Raw genomic sequence first — 17,804 nt, 5'->3', positions numbered from 1 at the left:
GTCCCATGTGGAATACAGGTGTGTGTGTGTGTGTGTACGACTCTGAATAATTAATTGTATTATAAACAAGACCTGTACAGACAACTGGCATGTCAACATCTATATATATAAAAAGCAAACCGTGTATTTGTGATGGTATAACTCAGTAACTGCTGGGTCAATTCCTCTGAAAATTCCCAGCCACTGTAGTCAGCCAGGCGAGAGTGTTTTTAGATGTTCACATACCTGAAATTTCACACCTGGCCCAGGTAAAATGCCTTTTTCCTGGCATTCCATGGTGAAGGACATGCAGCTGCCTGTATATAACTGTCACCCTTAGAATGTTTGTGCAGCTTAGAATGTTCACTCAGATGGCCAGATATGAGCAGTGAAAACAGTACAAAGGCCATAACTCGAGTGGAAGTGAAACACATACACATACATACACACAAGGGAGAGGGAAGGGAGGGAGGGGTGGAATGCAAGGGAAGAGAAGTGAGGGAGGGGAGAGAGTGAGGGGTGGCATGCAAGGAACGGGAGGGAGGGGGCCCAGCATCTGGATATGACCCACCTTAGCTGAGGGAGAGGGAAGGGTCAGTGTCTGTTCCTTTCCCATTTCACCACAATAACCCACAGCAATGCGTGGCTGGGTACCACTAGTTGTATATAACAAATATAAGGAACTGACACTAATTTTTCTTTTTACCTTACCTATGGGTTCATTGGCTTTGGCTATGTCAATTAGGTCAGATTTGTATACTTAAGATGTTTCAGATACATATTAAGGTTTTTTAAAAAAACAATAGTCCATTGGGCAAAAGTTAAGTCTATAACAGGGGTAGGGAACCTGCGGCTCTCCAGATGTTCAGGAACTACAATTCCCATCAGCCTCTGTCAGCATGGCCAATTGGCCATGCTGGCAGGGGCTGATGGGAATTGTAGTTCCTGAACATCTGGAGAGCCGCAGGTTCCCTACCCCTGGTCTATAACATACCCACGACACACTAATTTTCAACAGGCAATGTTCAATCAATGTGATCCACTACCTGCATTTTGAATTGGTACCATTCTAGGCGTGGTACCATTGGTACCATTCTTGTGAACATGAAGACAGAGAGGGAAAAAGATGACCTCTAAACAACTATTATTAATTTATTGTCTTATGGCTACAATCAGAACCCCATTTCCAAGGCTAAGCCTAGGTGAAATGGGGTCAGGTTAAATTTCAGAACCACCAGTAAGATACATTTGCATCAGCTGTGCTTTTTAAAGCCACTGGCTTTTATATAGAAAAGATATATACTGAGAGAGAAGAGAGTGAGTTTTGGATTTATATCCCCCTTTCTCTCCTGCAGGAGACTCAAAGGGGCTTACAATCTCCTTGCCCTTCCCCCCTCACAACAAACACCCTGTGAGGTGGGTGGGGCTGAGAGAACTCCGAGAAGCTGTGACTAGCCCAAGGTCACCCAGCTGGCATTTGTGGGAGTGTACAGGCTAATCTGAATTCCCCAGATAAGCCTCCACAGCTCAGGCGGCAGAGCAGGGAATCAAACCATGTTCCTCCAGATTAGATACACGAGCTCTTAACCTCCTACGCCACTGCTGCTCTCATGAGAAATTTCTTTTGTTGAAATATCTGCCGGTGCATGAGTTCCCCTAGATCTCAAATGCCTTTTGCAAAAAAGATCAAGTCCTCATGAGTCACAGCACTGAGGCACCGCATTACCAAAAAGCCTCTCTTCACTCACAAGCATTTGAATGTCCGGAGAGAGCGACAGGTTTACTGCTTTGGGGTTCTGAAGTGTGAATGGCTTGAGATCACTTATGGCGCCAACCAGGCAGGCTAACAATACAGAATACATCATGTCAAATCCTGCTGAGAGCAATGCATGATGAGAAAAGAGTCTCCCAAGGATACTGGAAACTCTGAATCTTTCCATTCGTACACGCCCACCATCTACTCAGCCCTAGATCTAGTTTTCCTAATGAATATGCAATTCTGTAAACCGGAATTTAGAATCGACAACAATTAAGCAAACAAAGGGCTGAACTCCGGAGGGCATAGCATTCCAATAATTGCCCGCCATCCACGGCCAAAGCACTGCGCACAAGACTTCACAAATTACAGTTCTGCTACTTGGTGATAATCTTTTGTTACACAGACAGGAAGTTTATCGACATCTTTTTCATATCCACTGGCCAAAGGTAATGTACGAAGGAACGATTGTCCTGGGTTCATATCAGTAAAGGAATAATGATCCTTGTTTCCTTAGCAAAAGCAAGCAGGATGAGTGAAAGGGGACAAAGATGGAACTGGATTGTGGTAAAAAGGAAGGATAATAAAGGTTCTGAATGGCTTGATTCTGACAGGTGGCAATTTTGGGGGAAAAGTGACATTTGCAGAACAGCAAAATCTGAGTCCAGTAGCACCTTAACAACCAACAAGATTTTTTCTACTGCCAACCAGTACAGCTACCTACCAGAAACTACTTGAAGAACAGGAAGCTTTATTTGGTTGGTCTAGTTTTCCTAAGTTATAAAGTATATAAACCAAATAGCCCTGGCTAGCCCAATCTTGCCAGCTCCTGGAAGCTAAGCAGGGCTGGTCCTGGTTAGTTACTTGGATGGAAGATCACCAAGGAAGTCCAGGGTCATTATGCAGACTCAGGCAATGGCAAAGCACCTCCGAACGTCTCTTGCCTTGAAAACCTTATGCCAGCACTTTCCAGTTTCTTTAAACCATTAACTACCCCTCAAACCAAAGTTCACATAAAAGGACTTGCATAAGGAAAGAAAATCCAGGAATTATTTACAAGAAAGTTATAGTCAGGGGATGTGCAAGAAATATGCACTCACCTTGGACATGAGCAGTTTATCCAGTGGGCAGCAGAAGTTAAAGGTGGGTCACCTTTTCCTGTGAAGGATGTTATGTTGGGCAACCTCACAGGTAGATCTTCATAAGACACAGGGACAGGCCCACACGCCTTGCAGTGAATGATGGGAATTGGTGTCCCCCAATAGCGCTGTCGTGATACCAGCCAATCTTTTAATTTGTTGCTCGTTAGATGTCCTCCTACTCCTTTATTTCTGGCTTCCTGGGTAATGGCATTTATAGCTTCTTGTCTACTCATACCTGTGAACTGACAAAGAGAGTTGTCTTTGCAACCAGTTAATCATGCTGCTTAGGTAGGCAAGGTCATCTTCTTATGCATGGTGAATATTCCTTCAACCACAGATCAAAAAAATATAATTCTATATATGGACCTAGTGAATTTTCAAAGCTCTCCCCTTTCCACCCTCTTTTCAAAGTCTGCAAATCACAGTGTTGCTTTTTAGGTCTAAAAAGTTAGATGAGTCTCTTTCCCTAGGACCTTACTGCAACATTTCTGGGGCGAAGGAGGAGTCAAAAACCTCTGTTTCTAGAATTTCTTTTTCTTTCTGACTTCAAATATAATTTGCCAAGGATAAAATGGATGTCTTTTTATTCTATACTCTTTTCCATTGAAAGATTAAGTGAGTGCAGTCAGTTGTGGTGCAGTGGAAGAGGAAACAGAGGTTAGTTTCCTGACAGCTCTCATTCCAAGAGGCAAATCTCACAAATCTTATCATTCACTATTAGGGTGGTCAAGGGAGGCAACTCTTTCCTTTTTTACCAGCAAAACAGTTGGATCCAACCCTCTGTTTCACTCAAAATCATTCCATGCATTAAGAAGAAGAAGAAGAAGAAGAAGAAGAAGAAGAAGAAGAAGAAGAAGAAGAAGAAGAAGAAGAAGAAGAAGAAGAAGAAGAAGAAGAAGAAGAAGAAGAAGAGGAGGAGGAGGAGTTTGGATTTATATCCTATAGGAGACTCAAAGGGGCTTACAATCTCCTTGCCCTTCCCCGCTCACAACAAACACCCTGTGAGGTGGGTGGGGCTGAGAGAGCTCCGAAAAGCTGTGACTAGCCCAAGGTCACCCAGCTGGCGTGTGTGGGAGTGCACAGGCTAATCTGAATTCCCCAGATAAGCCTCCACAACTCAAGCAGCAGAGCGGGGAATCAAACCCGGTTCCTCCAGATCAGAGTGCACCTGCTCTTAACCTCCTACGCCACTGCTGCTCTATAAGGAGAGTTATAATAGTTAAAAAAAAACAATCCTTACTCCATGCAGATGTGGGCTATGCAAATTAAATGTCATATTTTGCATTTATTTATTGTATCTCATATTTCAAGTTACGTTGCTGTTCATTCTTAAAAAAAACAACAACCCACACCTGATTGCTGTTTCCAGGCAGCACTGAGAAGTGGAAATGAAAAGAAACACACACACACACACATGTACCAACCTCTCCGGAGTTGGCCAGTTTCTCTGAGCCATCTGGCAAAGTTTCGATGACATTTTCAGAAGCCAGACCTAAACTCTGGGCAACTTCGGCATCATCTGGTCTAATACAAGGGACTCCTGGAAGGGGGTGGGGTGGAATTAATAACATACATTTATTGAACAAATATGACCCCACCATCTGGTTTTCAAATGAGAGTGCATTCAAGCAGGTTTTCTAATTCACAATTTAGTAAACAGCGTATGGCTAATTTTATACTTTGCAAACAAACGGAAGTTTGTTCCTCCTGTGAACAAATATCAAATCCTGTAATTCATTGGTGTCCCTCCTCCTTCCTTTACACACGGAACCATGATTCCAGCCTGCCTGATTTCATTTATTTCTGATCTGACACAGGTTAATCCTGATTACAGTCCTAGTTGCTGTGAAAGACAAAAAACCCTGTTTGTCAAGGAACCCAAATCAGATGTTGTAAGAAACTGAAGTAAAATCAAAGACTCCCTAAAATCAGAACATCTTTTACCAAGGGCTTCATGAGAGTAAAAGCCCAAGTATCTGAAGATTTTCCATCTCGTCAACAAGCTGGTCAGAAATACAGCATCAGCTTCTTGGTCCTGTGTTCCCCGTCCTTTTCAGTATACACATAAGGATTCAAAAATCTAAATGGATTGTGACTATAACTTAATTAAACTGAGATTCTACATTCAACAAAAACAAAGCCCATAAAACTTCAGATACATATGCACTGTTCTTCTCACCTTCAAGATATATTAGGATCTTCTTCATTATCTCTGGCCTATTGTTTTATTCTGAAATAGGAGAGATTTGGAATCTTTTCTGGTCTCGGTGTCCTTAATGGATTGTGCTAGAACCCTGAATTGATCTGAGCATAAGCAGTTACAAGATGTGCTCTAGTTAAAAGCAAAGAGTAGGATCCAAAGAAATGTGTTACTACTCCTTGAATAGTGGTACTACACACACTTGTCTGATTTTCTTACATGAGACAAACTACAACATTAACACAAGCTGTCAAGTAACTGCATCTCCTTTATTTCTCCTTCCATACTTTCTTGTAGAAGCCAAACTAACATCTCAGCAATTTTTAATAGGCTTATTTCAAAATGGGTGCTGTGTGGTTTCCAGGCTGTATGGCCATGTTCTAGCAGCATTCTCGTTTCGCCTGCATCAGGAGAGAATGCTGCTAGAACACGGCCATACAGCCCGGAAACCACACAGCACCCAAGTGATTCCGGCCGTGAAAGCCTTCGACAATACATTATTTCAAAATGTTTTGAAAACTAACATAGCACACTGGTCTTTTGTACTGCAGTACTCACCTATTTTAGTATCAAGAGAACCTTCAAACTCTGATTTTGCTGATATGACTACAGGAATCTCCTGATTTGTGAGCAAGTTTATAGCTGTCACCGAAGTAAGAGAGTCTATAAAAAGTGATCATAACAAAAACATAAATGCCAAAATTGCTCATCTTTAATTAATGTTGGTTTGTTATTCCTCAGGCAGCATGTCTTGGAAATCATGGCATAAAGCTTTACTGGTAATTTTAAATGTAATTACCTTTCAGCTTGTTTCAGCTGCTGAAATATTTTTGTGTGTGTCAGTTTTTTAAGTTTCTCAGACAATTCTCAACTTGTTCTGCTTGAAAAAGATACTACTATTCTCCAAGTCTGTATGGAAGATTTTTATAACTCATAGAGGAAATAAAGACAAAAAGGCATATTTTTGCCATTTTAAGGCATCTCTGTTCCCCTGTATATAACTTCAGAGCCAAAGGTTCTGTTCTATTAAAGTTGGAGCCCTCTTTTTTGTGTTTATTTAATGGAACCATCTCATCAGTTTACACGGACTGGCTGTTAGGGGAGTTTGCTGTGTCTGATCTCTTTTTAGGGTTAAGACAACTAATATTGTCATCTATCACTAAGTGCCACTATTACAAAACACCAAAAAGGAAGAAAACAAAGGGGGGGAAAATGAACCATGTACAGTGGGTGCATGTTTAAAATTACAGATCTACAGATACCCATTCCTAATCCTAGTAAACAACCATATGATAATTGTACAAAGTCATCCTAAATTGAAATAAGCCCAGGAGAAATATTTTACAGTCTTTATATCCACAGAGAGTCTAGAACATGGGTCGGGAACCTTTTCCCCTCAAAGAGCCATTTGGCTCACCACCAAATTTGGCTCACCACCAAAGAGCCATTTGGCTCACCCCCCCCCCCCCCACCCACTTTCGCCCCCGTCCATCCCCGTCGACTCTGCTCGCTCACACTGCGCCCTTCTTCCCCTCCCCGCTCACCACCCCGCCGGGCTAGAGTAGGTCCCGCCCTGCTTCTTTGCAGGGGCAGGCAAGAGGAGTCGGCGGCTCGTGCCATCCCGGCCGCCCGGGGAGAGCGCCATTTTCTGCATACGGCCTCGCCGGGAGCTGTTACCAAGAAGTGCCCGCCCTGCTTCTTGCAGGGCTGGCAGGGACAAAGAGGGAGCTCCGCAACTCGGCCATCCCGCCGCGGAAGATGCTGCCAGCGGCGCGGACTACAGAAGTGCCCGCCTCTGCTTCTTGCAGGCGGGCAGGTAAGAGAGCTCCGGCTGGCTCGGCCATCCCAGCTGCCGGAAGAGCGCCCACGGTGCGGGCTACAGAAGTGCCCGCCCTGCTTCTTGCAGGGCGGGCAGGCAAAGAGGAGCCCAGCGGCTCGGCCATCCCGGCCGCCGGAAGAGCACCCGCGGCGCGGCCTCGCCGGCCGCGGGCTACAGAAGTGCCCGCCCTGCTTCCTGCAGGGCAGGCGAAGAGGGGGCCGGCGGCTCCGCTCATGGAGCCGCAGAACAGCGGCGGAAGAGCCGCATGCGGCTCGCGAGTCGCGGGTTCCCGACCCCTGGTCTAGAACAAGCTTTGGTTGAAAGATCACGTAACTTCTCTTGCCGGGGGCGGTCCTGAACCAGGTGCACACCGGTGCATGGGTGGTGCGGGGGCATTCTGGGGCGGGGGTGTGGCAGGGGTGCAAGGAACACACGTGCCTCAGGTGCAGTTCCCCCTTGCTACGGCTCTGGGAATAAAAATAGATTCCTGTGATCGTTTTGTAGATATAAAGTACTACTTAAAAATAAAACTTAGACGCAGAAAATATTAGTGCAAATTTAAAGACGACCTACGGACTGAACTGGAATAAACACTCATTTTAAATGATTGAAATCAAACTACTGGATCTGAAGTTTAAGAAAAAAGAAAATTCTGTTCTACTTAACCAAGGCTAAAAAATAATGATACAGCCACTGGAATTAAAAGTCAATTTGAATGTGAGTAAACAATAACAAAATGCCTAGATAGAAACTTCAGAAATGAAGGGAGAACGAGCACGGCCAACGGCAGTAATGGAGCCACCAAAATCCTGCCAGACTGAAATAGTGATTTATTAGATAAGTTTGGCTCAAGGTCTCTTGACTGGACAGACTAATGTAAATAATAGAACTACACAACTTAGCCCATCTTGCCTTTCCTCAAGTTGTTAATGAATTACGCACCCACAATCTGAACAAATGACCTAAGACTGATGAAAACTCATACCCTGCCAGAAATTTTGTTAGTCTTTAAGGTGCTACCGGGCTCTTTGCTGTATATACAGCTGTCTACCTTTGTAAATGAAGTGCTACTGGACAGAAAGAGAAACTTAAGGGAGGGGAGAATCACCTTTGCCTGGAACACATTTCTTCTGGAGGATTTCCTTTAGACCGTTGTTTCCGTGCAATAGCCGATGGCTAGGTAAGATATACAAGTGAGAAGCTCCGTATATGGCTTCAGGGGCAGAAGTATAGGCTGCTATTCTCTCTCCTGTTGGTTTGTTATTAACCTGAAAAAACATAATAAAAGTTCCAGGGGAAAAGGCTATTGCAGTTTGCCTCCATAACAATACAACATTTAAGAACCCCATACGCTTAGGAAATCCATCAAAAATGCAGGTTGCATTTGGGAAGCGACACAGGAACAAATGATGAAATCTGACAAATATTAATACATAGTGCATATTTCAACATGGCCCATTGCCCTAACCATGCTCCCGTCGTACACCAGAGACTCCCCTCCCTCCCTTGTATGAATTCTTCCCTCCCTATCATCTTCTGGTGCAGTAATGAGAGACACGTACTGGTGTTTTTGCTAACCACGTTTACATCAAACCACAGTTTGCCACTTGTAATCATAATTGCCAGTTATGGTTGGGAACAAACTATGATTAACAAAACCAATGCTGACAAGAGCAGAAAAGCAGAATGCAAGCCACAAGTAGAAGGCTGGACAGTTTATGTTCCCAACCCTCAGCAGAGTTCTACCTCTCCAAGCCTACTGACCTCAATGGACTCTGAAGGGTATAACTCTGCTTAAGAATGGTCCGTGAGTCTACCATACTCAAGGAGTAGTTCACTGGTTGTTCATTTGGGTGCTCTCTGAAATGCTCCATTCAAACGATTCCCCCACTCCACTCACATCTCATGTGTAATTTTTAACATCTCAATTTGTTAAAATACAAATTAACCCCGGGCTTTGCTAAGATGGTGTCCAGGCAGTGTCCTTCTTTTTAGTCCCTCTTCTCTTCCTCTCTCCCCAATTCAGATTTCCTTCATTTCTTTTTGTTGCACATATGGTATTTGGTTCCATCCCCAGCAGCAGCCATTTTTGGCTTTCGTTTCACGATTTTGAGTGAGGCTGAGGCGTATGAGGGGAAAATGGCGCCTGGAAACAACTCCTCCTCCAGGCGCCCCCCTGCTTGGTGATGGGCTTGGGGGCGGGGCTGCCAATTGGCCATGCTGGCAGGGGCTGATGGGAATTGTAGTCCATGAACATCTGGAGAGCCGCAGGTTGCAGACCCCTGAGCTAGATCTACAATTGGGGCCAGTATACAAAAGTAATAAATAAAATAAATAAACATCCAAACAACAAATCAGAGTCCACTTGCCAAATCAATTCCACACAAGAAAAGCAGAAACACTTCATTATCTGATCAGACTAAAAACAGTCTGCCCCATCTAATTATATTCTCACCGTTTTTAGTCATATTATGAGAAATGTCATTGCAATTTTCTTGGACCGCTTAATCCTAGAAGTGAGCAACTCACCTTTAGCATGAACTCAAAATAGCATCCAGAACAGTCCCCCAGCCAATTGGCTTGCATTTCTTTTATTCCATACCACTTGGGGAGCCCAGGCAAAGCATCAAGCATGGCCTGCCAGGAACAACAGAGAAAACAAATTATGAGTAGAATGACCACTGACCTGGTCCGGGCCCATTTACTCCACTCTCCTTCCTCAGACCTTTCATGTTGTGTGGCAGACAGAAGACATGATGTAAAGGCTTCAGAAAGCACTAGAAAGAGAGTAGGCAACCAGCCAGAGTCTGCTTAGACCAGGATGCAGCGGACAAATCATGTCCTCAATTGTCTTTTGGTAAATTGGATGGCACACAAAAGATTTGTGATGAACATGAACATTCTGAATTAATTTTAACAAATCCATCAGTTTTTCATCCACTATTCATGGAAGAGAAAGCTGGATATTGCATCACCTTGTACTAGTTGATCCATGACACTACACTATTTTATTGTGTATATGTTATCTGCCTAGGCTGAGAGTCTGATATTCAGCTATTTGACCAATCACCTCTGTTCCATGATTGGATATGTATGTGTACATGGCATGCAAGATATGTACCACAGTATAGACAGTGTTATAGATGCTATAGCCATGGCCGGTCATGTGCATTTCAAAAAGAGTTACAGGAAGTCTTCCCAACTTCCCCTCTTAAGTACATGCTTCATCAGTCAAAGGCTCCTGGGGATTTAGAAACCTGCAGTCAAATGTTTGCTTGCAAAAGTACTTAAGAAAGTCATTTTGTGTCCAACGTTTTACCAATTGAAGAAGTGTCCCAAACTCTAGAATCTCATTTGAGTGTACTGCAAAGGAAACAATTCCATGAAACAAATATAAGTTTCCTGACCTTTGTACATCTGCAAAAGCAAAATCAACTTGGATTGTTGTGATCCACACTTTATTAATTGATGTATCTTCCTTATATCACAACCTAACCCAACCTTGTATTTTCCTCTATATTACATTGTCCTTCCTTGCTCCCTTGTCAAAAGTGCAACATAATTCAAAAGTCATAGAGGTTCTGATCACAGGAGATAACCAAGTGTGGGGCCTGCACACATGGGGGGTGGGGCGGGGGGAAGGATGAGGATAGAACACAGAGGAGAAAAATAATAAAGACAACCCCCCTAAGGATGGCAGTGTGTGTGTATGTGTGAGCAAGAAAGAAGAAGGCAGAGGAAAGGGAGCGAAATATCAAACATTGGTCAAGGGGGGTAAGAAAGACAGGAGGGCTTGCCCCCCTTTGTGGGCACGCTTAGCCCACCAAGAGTTGTATAGAGCCCATTTTCTTTGTTCATAAAATGGGCTTTACTTTAAATTTGAACTCAAGACACAGTAGCAGACTTACGCCAAGGAATTGAGACAAACAGTAAAATCACTGTGGGAATGCAGATAAGCCTGGAGTGACTCAGATGAAGCACATTTTCAATGCGACACTGCACAATTTTTTCCTCTAAGAAACCAAGAGCTCTTGATGCGGGGGAGGGGGGGAAGGAATCAATTTCCATTCCAAGTTAGATAGTCAGAAGCAAGAGAGGATTTGAATGACATGCACATACATGCTCAAATCAGAGCCAGCCATCTTTGAATCATGAGTTATGGCAATCCAAATTTTAAGAAGTTATACATCAAAATTATGGTTATTTTTGATCAAGGATCATAACATTTGGATACAGGAAGAAAAAGAGATGGTCCCTTTTGAGGCCTTACAAAGGAAGCCAAATTAGAGATTAGAACCTCTAACATCTTGTTTTCCTAATTGTTATTGTCCTGATACTTAATTTAAAAATATTTGATCAACTTGTATTATTTTAACATTTTACTACCTTCAACTGCTGTTGTGGTTGATTGAACTATTTGTTACTGTAGAGTGTGGGCTTTTGAAAATGGGTATTATGCTTCAGTTGCTTGTCAATACTCTTGGTTGTTTATGCTTTTGGATCCACAATGGTTGTTTTTATGATGTGTTATAGACTTTTTTAATAGGAAGAAGAAGAAGAGGAGGAGGAGGAGGAGGAGGAGGAGTTTGGACTTATACACCTTTTCCCCCCTTTAAGGAGACTCAAGATGGCTTACAAGTTCCTTTCCCTTCCTCTCCCCACAACAGATACCTTGTGAAATAGGTGGGGCTAAAGAACTGTGACTAGCCCAAGATCACCCAGCAGGAATGTAGGAGTGTGGAAACACATCTGGTTCACCAGATAAGCCTCCGCCACTCAAGTGGAGGAGTGGGGAATCAAACCGGGCTCTCCAGATTAGAATCCACCTGCTCTTAACCACTATACCATGCTGGCTCTCAACTGCCTTGAGAGCCAGTGGATCAGAATGTCGGGTATAAATGTTTTAAATGAATAAAGAATGCAATCCACTTCATTATAGACAGTTTGCCACCTGCTGCTGTTCCTCCAGATCCACTGCTGCGCAAGGCTCTCTCAGGCTGCCTGACAGTATGTTGGGGCCCTGTGAGGAAAGCTGACTGAGTGGGCTAGCAACCCAATTCACTGGAAAGACACAGAAATCTGTACTTTGCCAAAGCTTCCTAAGCCCACACAAATGAATAAAGAGAAATCTGAGTAAAACAACAGGAGCAGAAGCTTAACATGTAAGTTCAAAGGAGAAATAAAGGATGTTACCTAGAGGGTAGAATGTAATTTAATGCAAATTAAGAGCAAATCCACAGCAAGCCAGCACATTCACATAGCGCACCGAGAAAATATAGGAACAATCAAGTCAGCATTTGTATTTGTATGTAGAAGTGAGAACAGAGTAACCTACTTTCTCAGCGTAACCTACATTATTAGCAGGCGAAGGTAGAAGAAACCATGACAAAATATCAGTATTTTATGGAGGAAAAGGTACATTGAAGAAATCAGAGGCATCCAAGAATAATTATGAGGCTAGGTATTGTTGGATAATCTCCTTGGAGCACAGGGGTCTGCAACCTACAGCTCTCCAGATGTAGTCCATGAACATCTGGAGAGCCGCAGGTTGAAGACCTCTGCCTTAGGAGCAGCAGTGGCATAGGAGGTTAAGAGCTCATGTATCTAATCTGGAGGAACCGGGTTTGATTCCCAGCTCTGCCGCCTGAGCTGTGGAGGCTTATCTGGGGAATTCCAATTAGCCTGTGCACTCTCACACACGCCAGCTGGGTGACCTTGGGCTAGTCACAGCTTCTCGGAGCTCTCTCAGCCCCACCTACCTCACAGGGTGTTTGTTGTGAGGGGGGAAGGGCAAGGAGATTGTAAGCCCCTTTGAGTCTCCTGCAGGAGAGAAAGGGGGGATATAAATCCAAACTCCTCTTCTTCTTCTTAGCATTACAAGCAGAGTGCATGGAGGCCTAAGCACAGTGAAGCATCCCCAAACATGCATGTAAGCTTTGGCACAAAGAAAAAGTTTGTAATTTCTAATCTAATAAAAAGAGTATTTATTAGTGAACTCCATTCTGGATAGAAAGGTAGACAGATAGGTTCACTAATCTAATCTATCTGGATGGGGATGGATGCATGCAGCATCCATCCTCTGTACACACATGGTGCAGTAGAAGTGTAAAGGGAAGAGAGGCGGAAGAAGAAGTGAAGAAGAAATGAGCCGGAAGGAAGGAAGTCTTTAAGAGTATCAGTCTATCATCAAAGGAATAGTGCCAGCATGATAGAGTAAAGGGGTCAATCTAGCATCTGGCTTACTGGTAACCCCCCTCTGTTGCTGAGGCAGGAAACAGCGCAAAAGTCCTTCACTTCCAACCAGTATGACCAATTTATGAAAAACACAAGGAATATTTTAGAGGTTATTCCAATAATAGTAACAGGATGAAACATGCAGTTTTAGGTCAGACGGATTAAAAGAGAGAGAGAGAGAGAGAGAGGGAGAGGGAGAGAATGCAGGGTAATCATGTTATTGAACTGCAGCTGAACCCTAATCAGATAAAGAAGGTAGGAAGAACATTATTATCAATTCAGTTAGTAACCAATACACACAGTGACCCATTAAGCACATGCTCAATGTATTTCAAAGCCACCATGTGATGCACCACCTAGATCTATGATGCTGTAGCAGCACAACCACCACATCCCAAATATTACAGTCTTGAACAAGGGATATCAATCCTTTTTCCTTAATGAGAGGTGGCCATTTCTCATTGATGAAAAATGTCCTGAGCTACCCCCCACTCAAACAGCTCTGCAGCCGATTGGATGAGCTTTTTGGCACAGATGGGAGGGAAATTCAGTCAGACAAGAACATGGCGAGCAACTCTTGGGAAGTCAATGAGCCACTGACTGGTTGGTGATCCCTGGACTAGAACAACTGTTGTCACATGCTGATATTGCAAAATCAGAACTGGGTCTCAAAAAGGCAGGATCAGGAAGTCTTCTTAGTGTATGATCTTAGGCACAGCAATATCAGAGTGAGATCTGTAGCTAACAGGTATCCCAGAAGGATGGGTCCTGCCTATATGAGATGCCACATCAGTGCCTTTCACTGTTTGAACCATATGTTTGGAAACTGGAGGCACATCCCAGTGAAGCAGGTTGCTATGCTGGAACGTACTATAACATGCAATTCTAGCTTGAGTGGAGAAAGAGAAAACAATCAACACCAGACACAACTAAATTGCCTCCAAATGATTATCTGCTAGGCCAACTCCTTTTCTGAGAGCAAAATTGAACAGAAACCTTGTGTGCATCATGAGGATCTAAAAGTGATTTAAAGATGCTACAAGGGCCTGATCCTGATTGGGCCAACAGTACAGAGGCTGTGAAGTGCTTTTGTCCTTCCCTCTTCCTGAAGTGTTGAAATAGCTATGGTGTGTGTGTGTGAAGATTTTCTGCACTATAAAAAGTGTGTGTTTTGGGGAGGGGGTGGAGTGTGCCTCAGATTGCCACACTTGGGCCTCTTGTGGAAACTTAAAATCACTTTAAAATGGTGGTGATGGTTCTAGGGCAGACAAAAGAACACCAACAGGTCTAGTTTGCCCCTTTGTTTCAAGGAATTAACAGGCACCTGTACTTCACATTGTGATGTAACAAATATGGGAAATAAGTGGGACAGCTCCCTTCTATCACTGCCAACTAAAGAACCTCCTGGCATTTTCCTCTTGCCTCTTTTTCTAGAGGCTAGAGTACAGAAAAGAGGGGAAAGTACAAAAAAATCACCTAGCACAAAAAAAGAAAAGAAAGGAAAACAGATTTTTCCACACAGGGGAAAAGAAAGTCTAGATGATATGAGAGATATTAAATTAAATCAAACGGCTAATTATTAAACTGAATAGTAGATTGCCTCTCACTGTTCCCACAGACAAACCTTTAAAAGTTTCCAATTAGATACTACAACCTCCCCCACACCCCAGATATTCGCTCCTGCAACATTACAGAAAGCTGTTTCTAGCAGCAGAAATGGAAATTCAATTGAAATGCTCAGTGGCATGAAAATTCAAGAATGTTATGGGAATCTAAAGTGAACTAGAGAAGGTGCTATGATGACCATGAATAACAGAAAATAAGAGATAAAGTGCTCTGTGGCTGAAATGTACGTGGCTGGCACTGCACAAACTATAACGTGTAATTCCAGCTTGAGGACTCTACATGCAGAAAGACAAGGAGTTAAAGTAGTGTTGAAAAGAATACAAGAACACAGGAGAAGTCCTGCTCAATCAGACCAAAAGCCCACCTAGCTGAGTATCGTCTGACTTCAGCAGCCAATCAGATGCCTCAGGAAACCCACAGCAGCCAATCAGATGCCTCAGGAAACACTAGCTCTACCCTGCTGCTATCTACCTATTCAGAAGTCCTCTGAATGCATCTTCCAGGCAGTTGAAGCTAGGTAATCATTATGGATACTAAATGGGAATTTATGAATGAAATAAATTAGAAGACAAAAACCTTCATCTACTGAAGCTCGCAATTAAATCTGAGGACAAGCTTTGTCAGCATTTCAGAACTATTAAGCTTAACAGAGGCCCCTTCCGCACATGCAGAATAATGCACTTTCAATCCACTTTCAATGCACTTTGCAGCTGGAGTTTACTGTGCAAAACAGAAAAACCCATTTGCAAACAATTGTGAAAGTGGATTGAAAGTATATTATTGTGCATGTGTGAAAGGGACCAGAGAAGTGAAAAATCATCTTCACGAATGAATATTCTTCCTAACTTCTGGCTGCATTCAAAGGGAATAAGAATGGAACAGGATGAAACTAAACTTTAAGGAGAGAAACATTAATTACGCAAAAGAGAACCCAGCAACATGAGAAGGAATTTTGATATAGTTAAAAAATGGCCATCAACAGCACTAGTTGCTAAGAGACAGAAAGATGAGGGAATTATAATGCTGGGTGTACCTAGCGAAGTGATGACCTAAATCAAAAACAGATCTGAGATGTTACAAAGAGAAAACATTCATGTCCAAAAGTCAACCTTCCACTACTGTTCAAGATTTATGCAAAGAAAATGAACACAAAAACAAAATCTATGGTTCATCAGAGATCAAACAGAAACGATCCCTCTTCTTTAAACACTATCATGAAGAATTCTCTAACAAGAATGTTACGAAGCATAACTATAACAAATATTGCCTAAGTAATAGTAAATACAAAGAAAACTAAGAATTCTTTTAGTCACAACTTTAAAATCAAATATGTGTACATCATAAGGTAGCAAACATTCAAGCTGCCTACTGCCTAAAGCAAAAGTGCTTTTTTTGTAATACAACATCCATTTAAAATCTCCCGCCCATATCATGTGGCCTCTGCATCTTAGAGATCTGAGTTGGCATTATGCCACTGGGCATTAGGGAGTGGCAGTCTTGCTCCAGCACATTTGCCCTCCCTGGGGCACTTACCTGGATGGAGTTGGCAGATGAGCCTCTAGTTGTCTGTCCCAAAGGATGTAGGTAAGGGGGGGGGTTTCTTGGGTTCAACCCCCTCCCATTACATGTCTGAACCTCTGCGCCCCCTCCCCCGTTTGTAAGTTTTTGGTATTTTTAAAATATTTGTTTTGGTTTTTGGCCTGCAGGGGGTGCAGTTTTTAGGCTACCAGGACCACAATTTCAGGGATTTGTTAGGAGACTCTCCTGACGATACCACCCAGGTTTGGTGAGGTTTGGTTCAGGGGGTCCAAAGTTATGGACTCCCAAAGGGGGTGCCCCCACCCCCCATTGTTTCCAATGGGAGCTAACAGAAGACGGGGGCTACACCTTTGAGGGTCCATAACTTTGGACCCCCTGAACCAAACTTCACCAAACCTGGGTGGTATCATCAGGAGAGTCTCCTAAAGATACCCTGAAAGTTTAGTGCTGCTAGCTTAACAATTGTGCCCCTGACAGCAGGCACCCCTCAAATTTCCCCAGATACTCCTTCTAAATCCACCCCCTTCGGCATGGATTTAAAGGGAGAATCTGAGGTCCCCAGTTTAAACATTGAAAGTGATGCCGTTTCAAGATAATCCACCCCAAAACAGTATCACTTTCAATATTGTTTTAACTGGGGACCCCAGATTCTCCCTTTAAGGTGGATTTAAAAGGAGAATCTGGGTTCCCTAGTTTAAACACCATTGAAAGTGATGCTATTTGAAGGTGGATTCCAGCATCACAGCAGCTGCCCATGGAGGGGGCGTGCAAAACTCAGATTTTGCACCAGGCTCCACTTTCCCTAGCTATGTCTCTGCCCAAAGGGGAGGGCAGAAGGGACTGCTGGCTGCCGGGTGGAAGCCCAGCAGGGAGCGGGGCGGGGCAGGGGAGTCTGCCGTCCCTGGCCTTGGAGAGCTGCTTTCATAAGCACTGAGGCTGGGGGCGGGACTTAGGGAGGCGTAGTCACGCCCCTAGGGTGGGTGGGGGCGTGGCCCCGCCCCCTGAACCCACCATAAAAATATCTATACCTACATCACTGCCTGTCCCTCAGTCCACCACAGAAACACCCAGAAGAAGTTACCCCCTCTCAGAATTGTGGTCTACTGGGAAGCTTCTGTGGGAAGCCTCTATGGGAGCAGTGGGAAATCGTGGTCATGGTGCTACGGCTGCCCGACCCGCTGAATGGAGCTGCAAGCAAGATCATTGGCCCCTTTAACTGCAGAATTTTATCTAAAAAATGTGACCAGGCATTAAGCCCTCCTGAAGTCAATGGGAAAGCTCCAATTAAATTTAAGTACCCAGCTACCACCGCCTTGTAATAGATTAGAGTTAAATAATGGGGCATGTTCCTTGAGGATATCTGATTTCAGCATGTGTGTTCATTAAATATCAGCCTCCCATCCAATCCACTGTCTACATGGCAAACTATTTCTCAAAATCAGGAGAACTTAAAAAGCTGTTTGTGATCTAGCTGTAGTTTTTTTGTTCTTGAGAGGAAACCAAAGCTCC

At 43.5% G+C, this 17,804-nt stretch overlaps 1 protein-coding gene across 4 annotated transcripts in view; it reads right to left on the bottom strand.

Annotated features, from left to right (window-relative positions):
- The window catches only part of LARS2 (leucyl-tRNA synthetase 2, mitochondrial), a 70,754-nt gene that overhangs the window by 30,527 nt on the left and 22,423 nt on the right, over window positions 1-17,804 (bottom strand). For all 4 annotated transcript variants that reach the window (XM_048511232.1, XM_048511231.1, XM_048511233.1 and 1 more), the window contains 5 exons: window positions 9,426-9,533; window positions 8,005-8,164; window positions 5,636-5,740; window positions 4,302-4,417; window positions 2,836-3,119 (listed from right to left, as the gene is read on the bottom strand). In XM_048511232.1, the coding sequence (XP_048367189.1) occupies window positions 2,836-3,119; window positions 4,302-4,417; window positions 5,636-5,740; window positions 8,005-8,164; window positions 9,426-9,533 (773 nt within the window). The remainder of the gene's footprint in view (window positions 1-2,835; window positions 3,120-4,301; window positions 4,418-5,635; window positions 5,741-8,004; window positions 8,165-9,425; window positions 9,534-17,804) is intronic.

This window comes from Sphaerodactylus townsendi, linkage group LG11 (genome assembly GCF_021028975.2).
Source record: "Sphaerodactylus townsendi isolate TG3544 linkage group LG11, MPM_Stown_v2.3, whole genome shotgun sequence".
NCBI classification, from domain to species: Eukaryota; Metazoa; Chordata; class Lepidosauria; order Squamata; family Sphaerodactylidae; genus Sphaerodactylus; species Sphaerodactylus townsendi.
The sequence above is the reverse complement of the archived record's forward strand: the minus strand, read 5'-3'. Positions and strand labels throughout refer to the sequence as shown.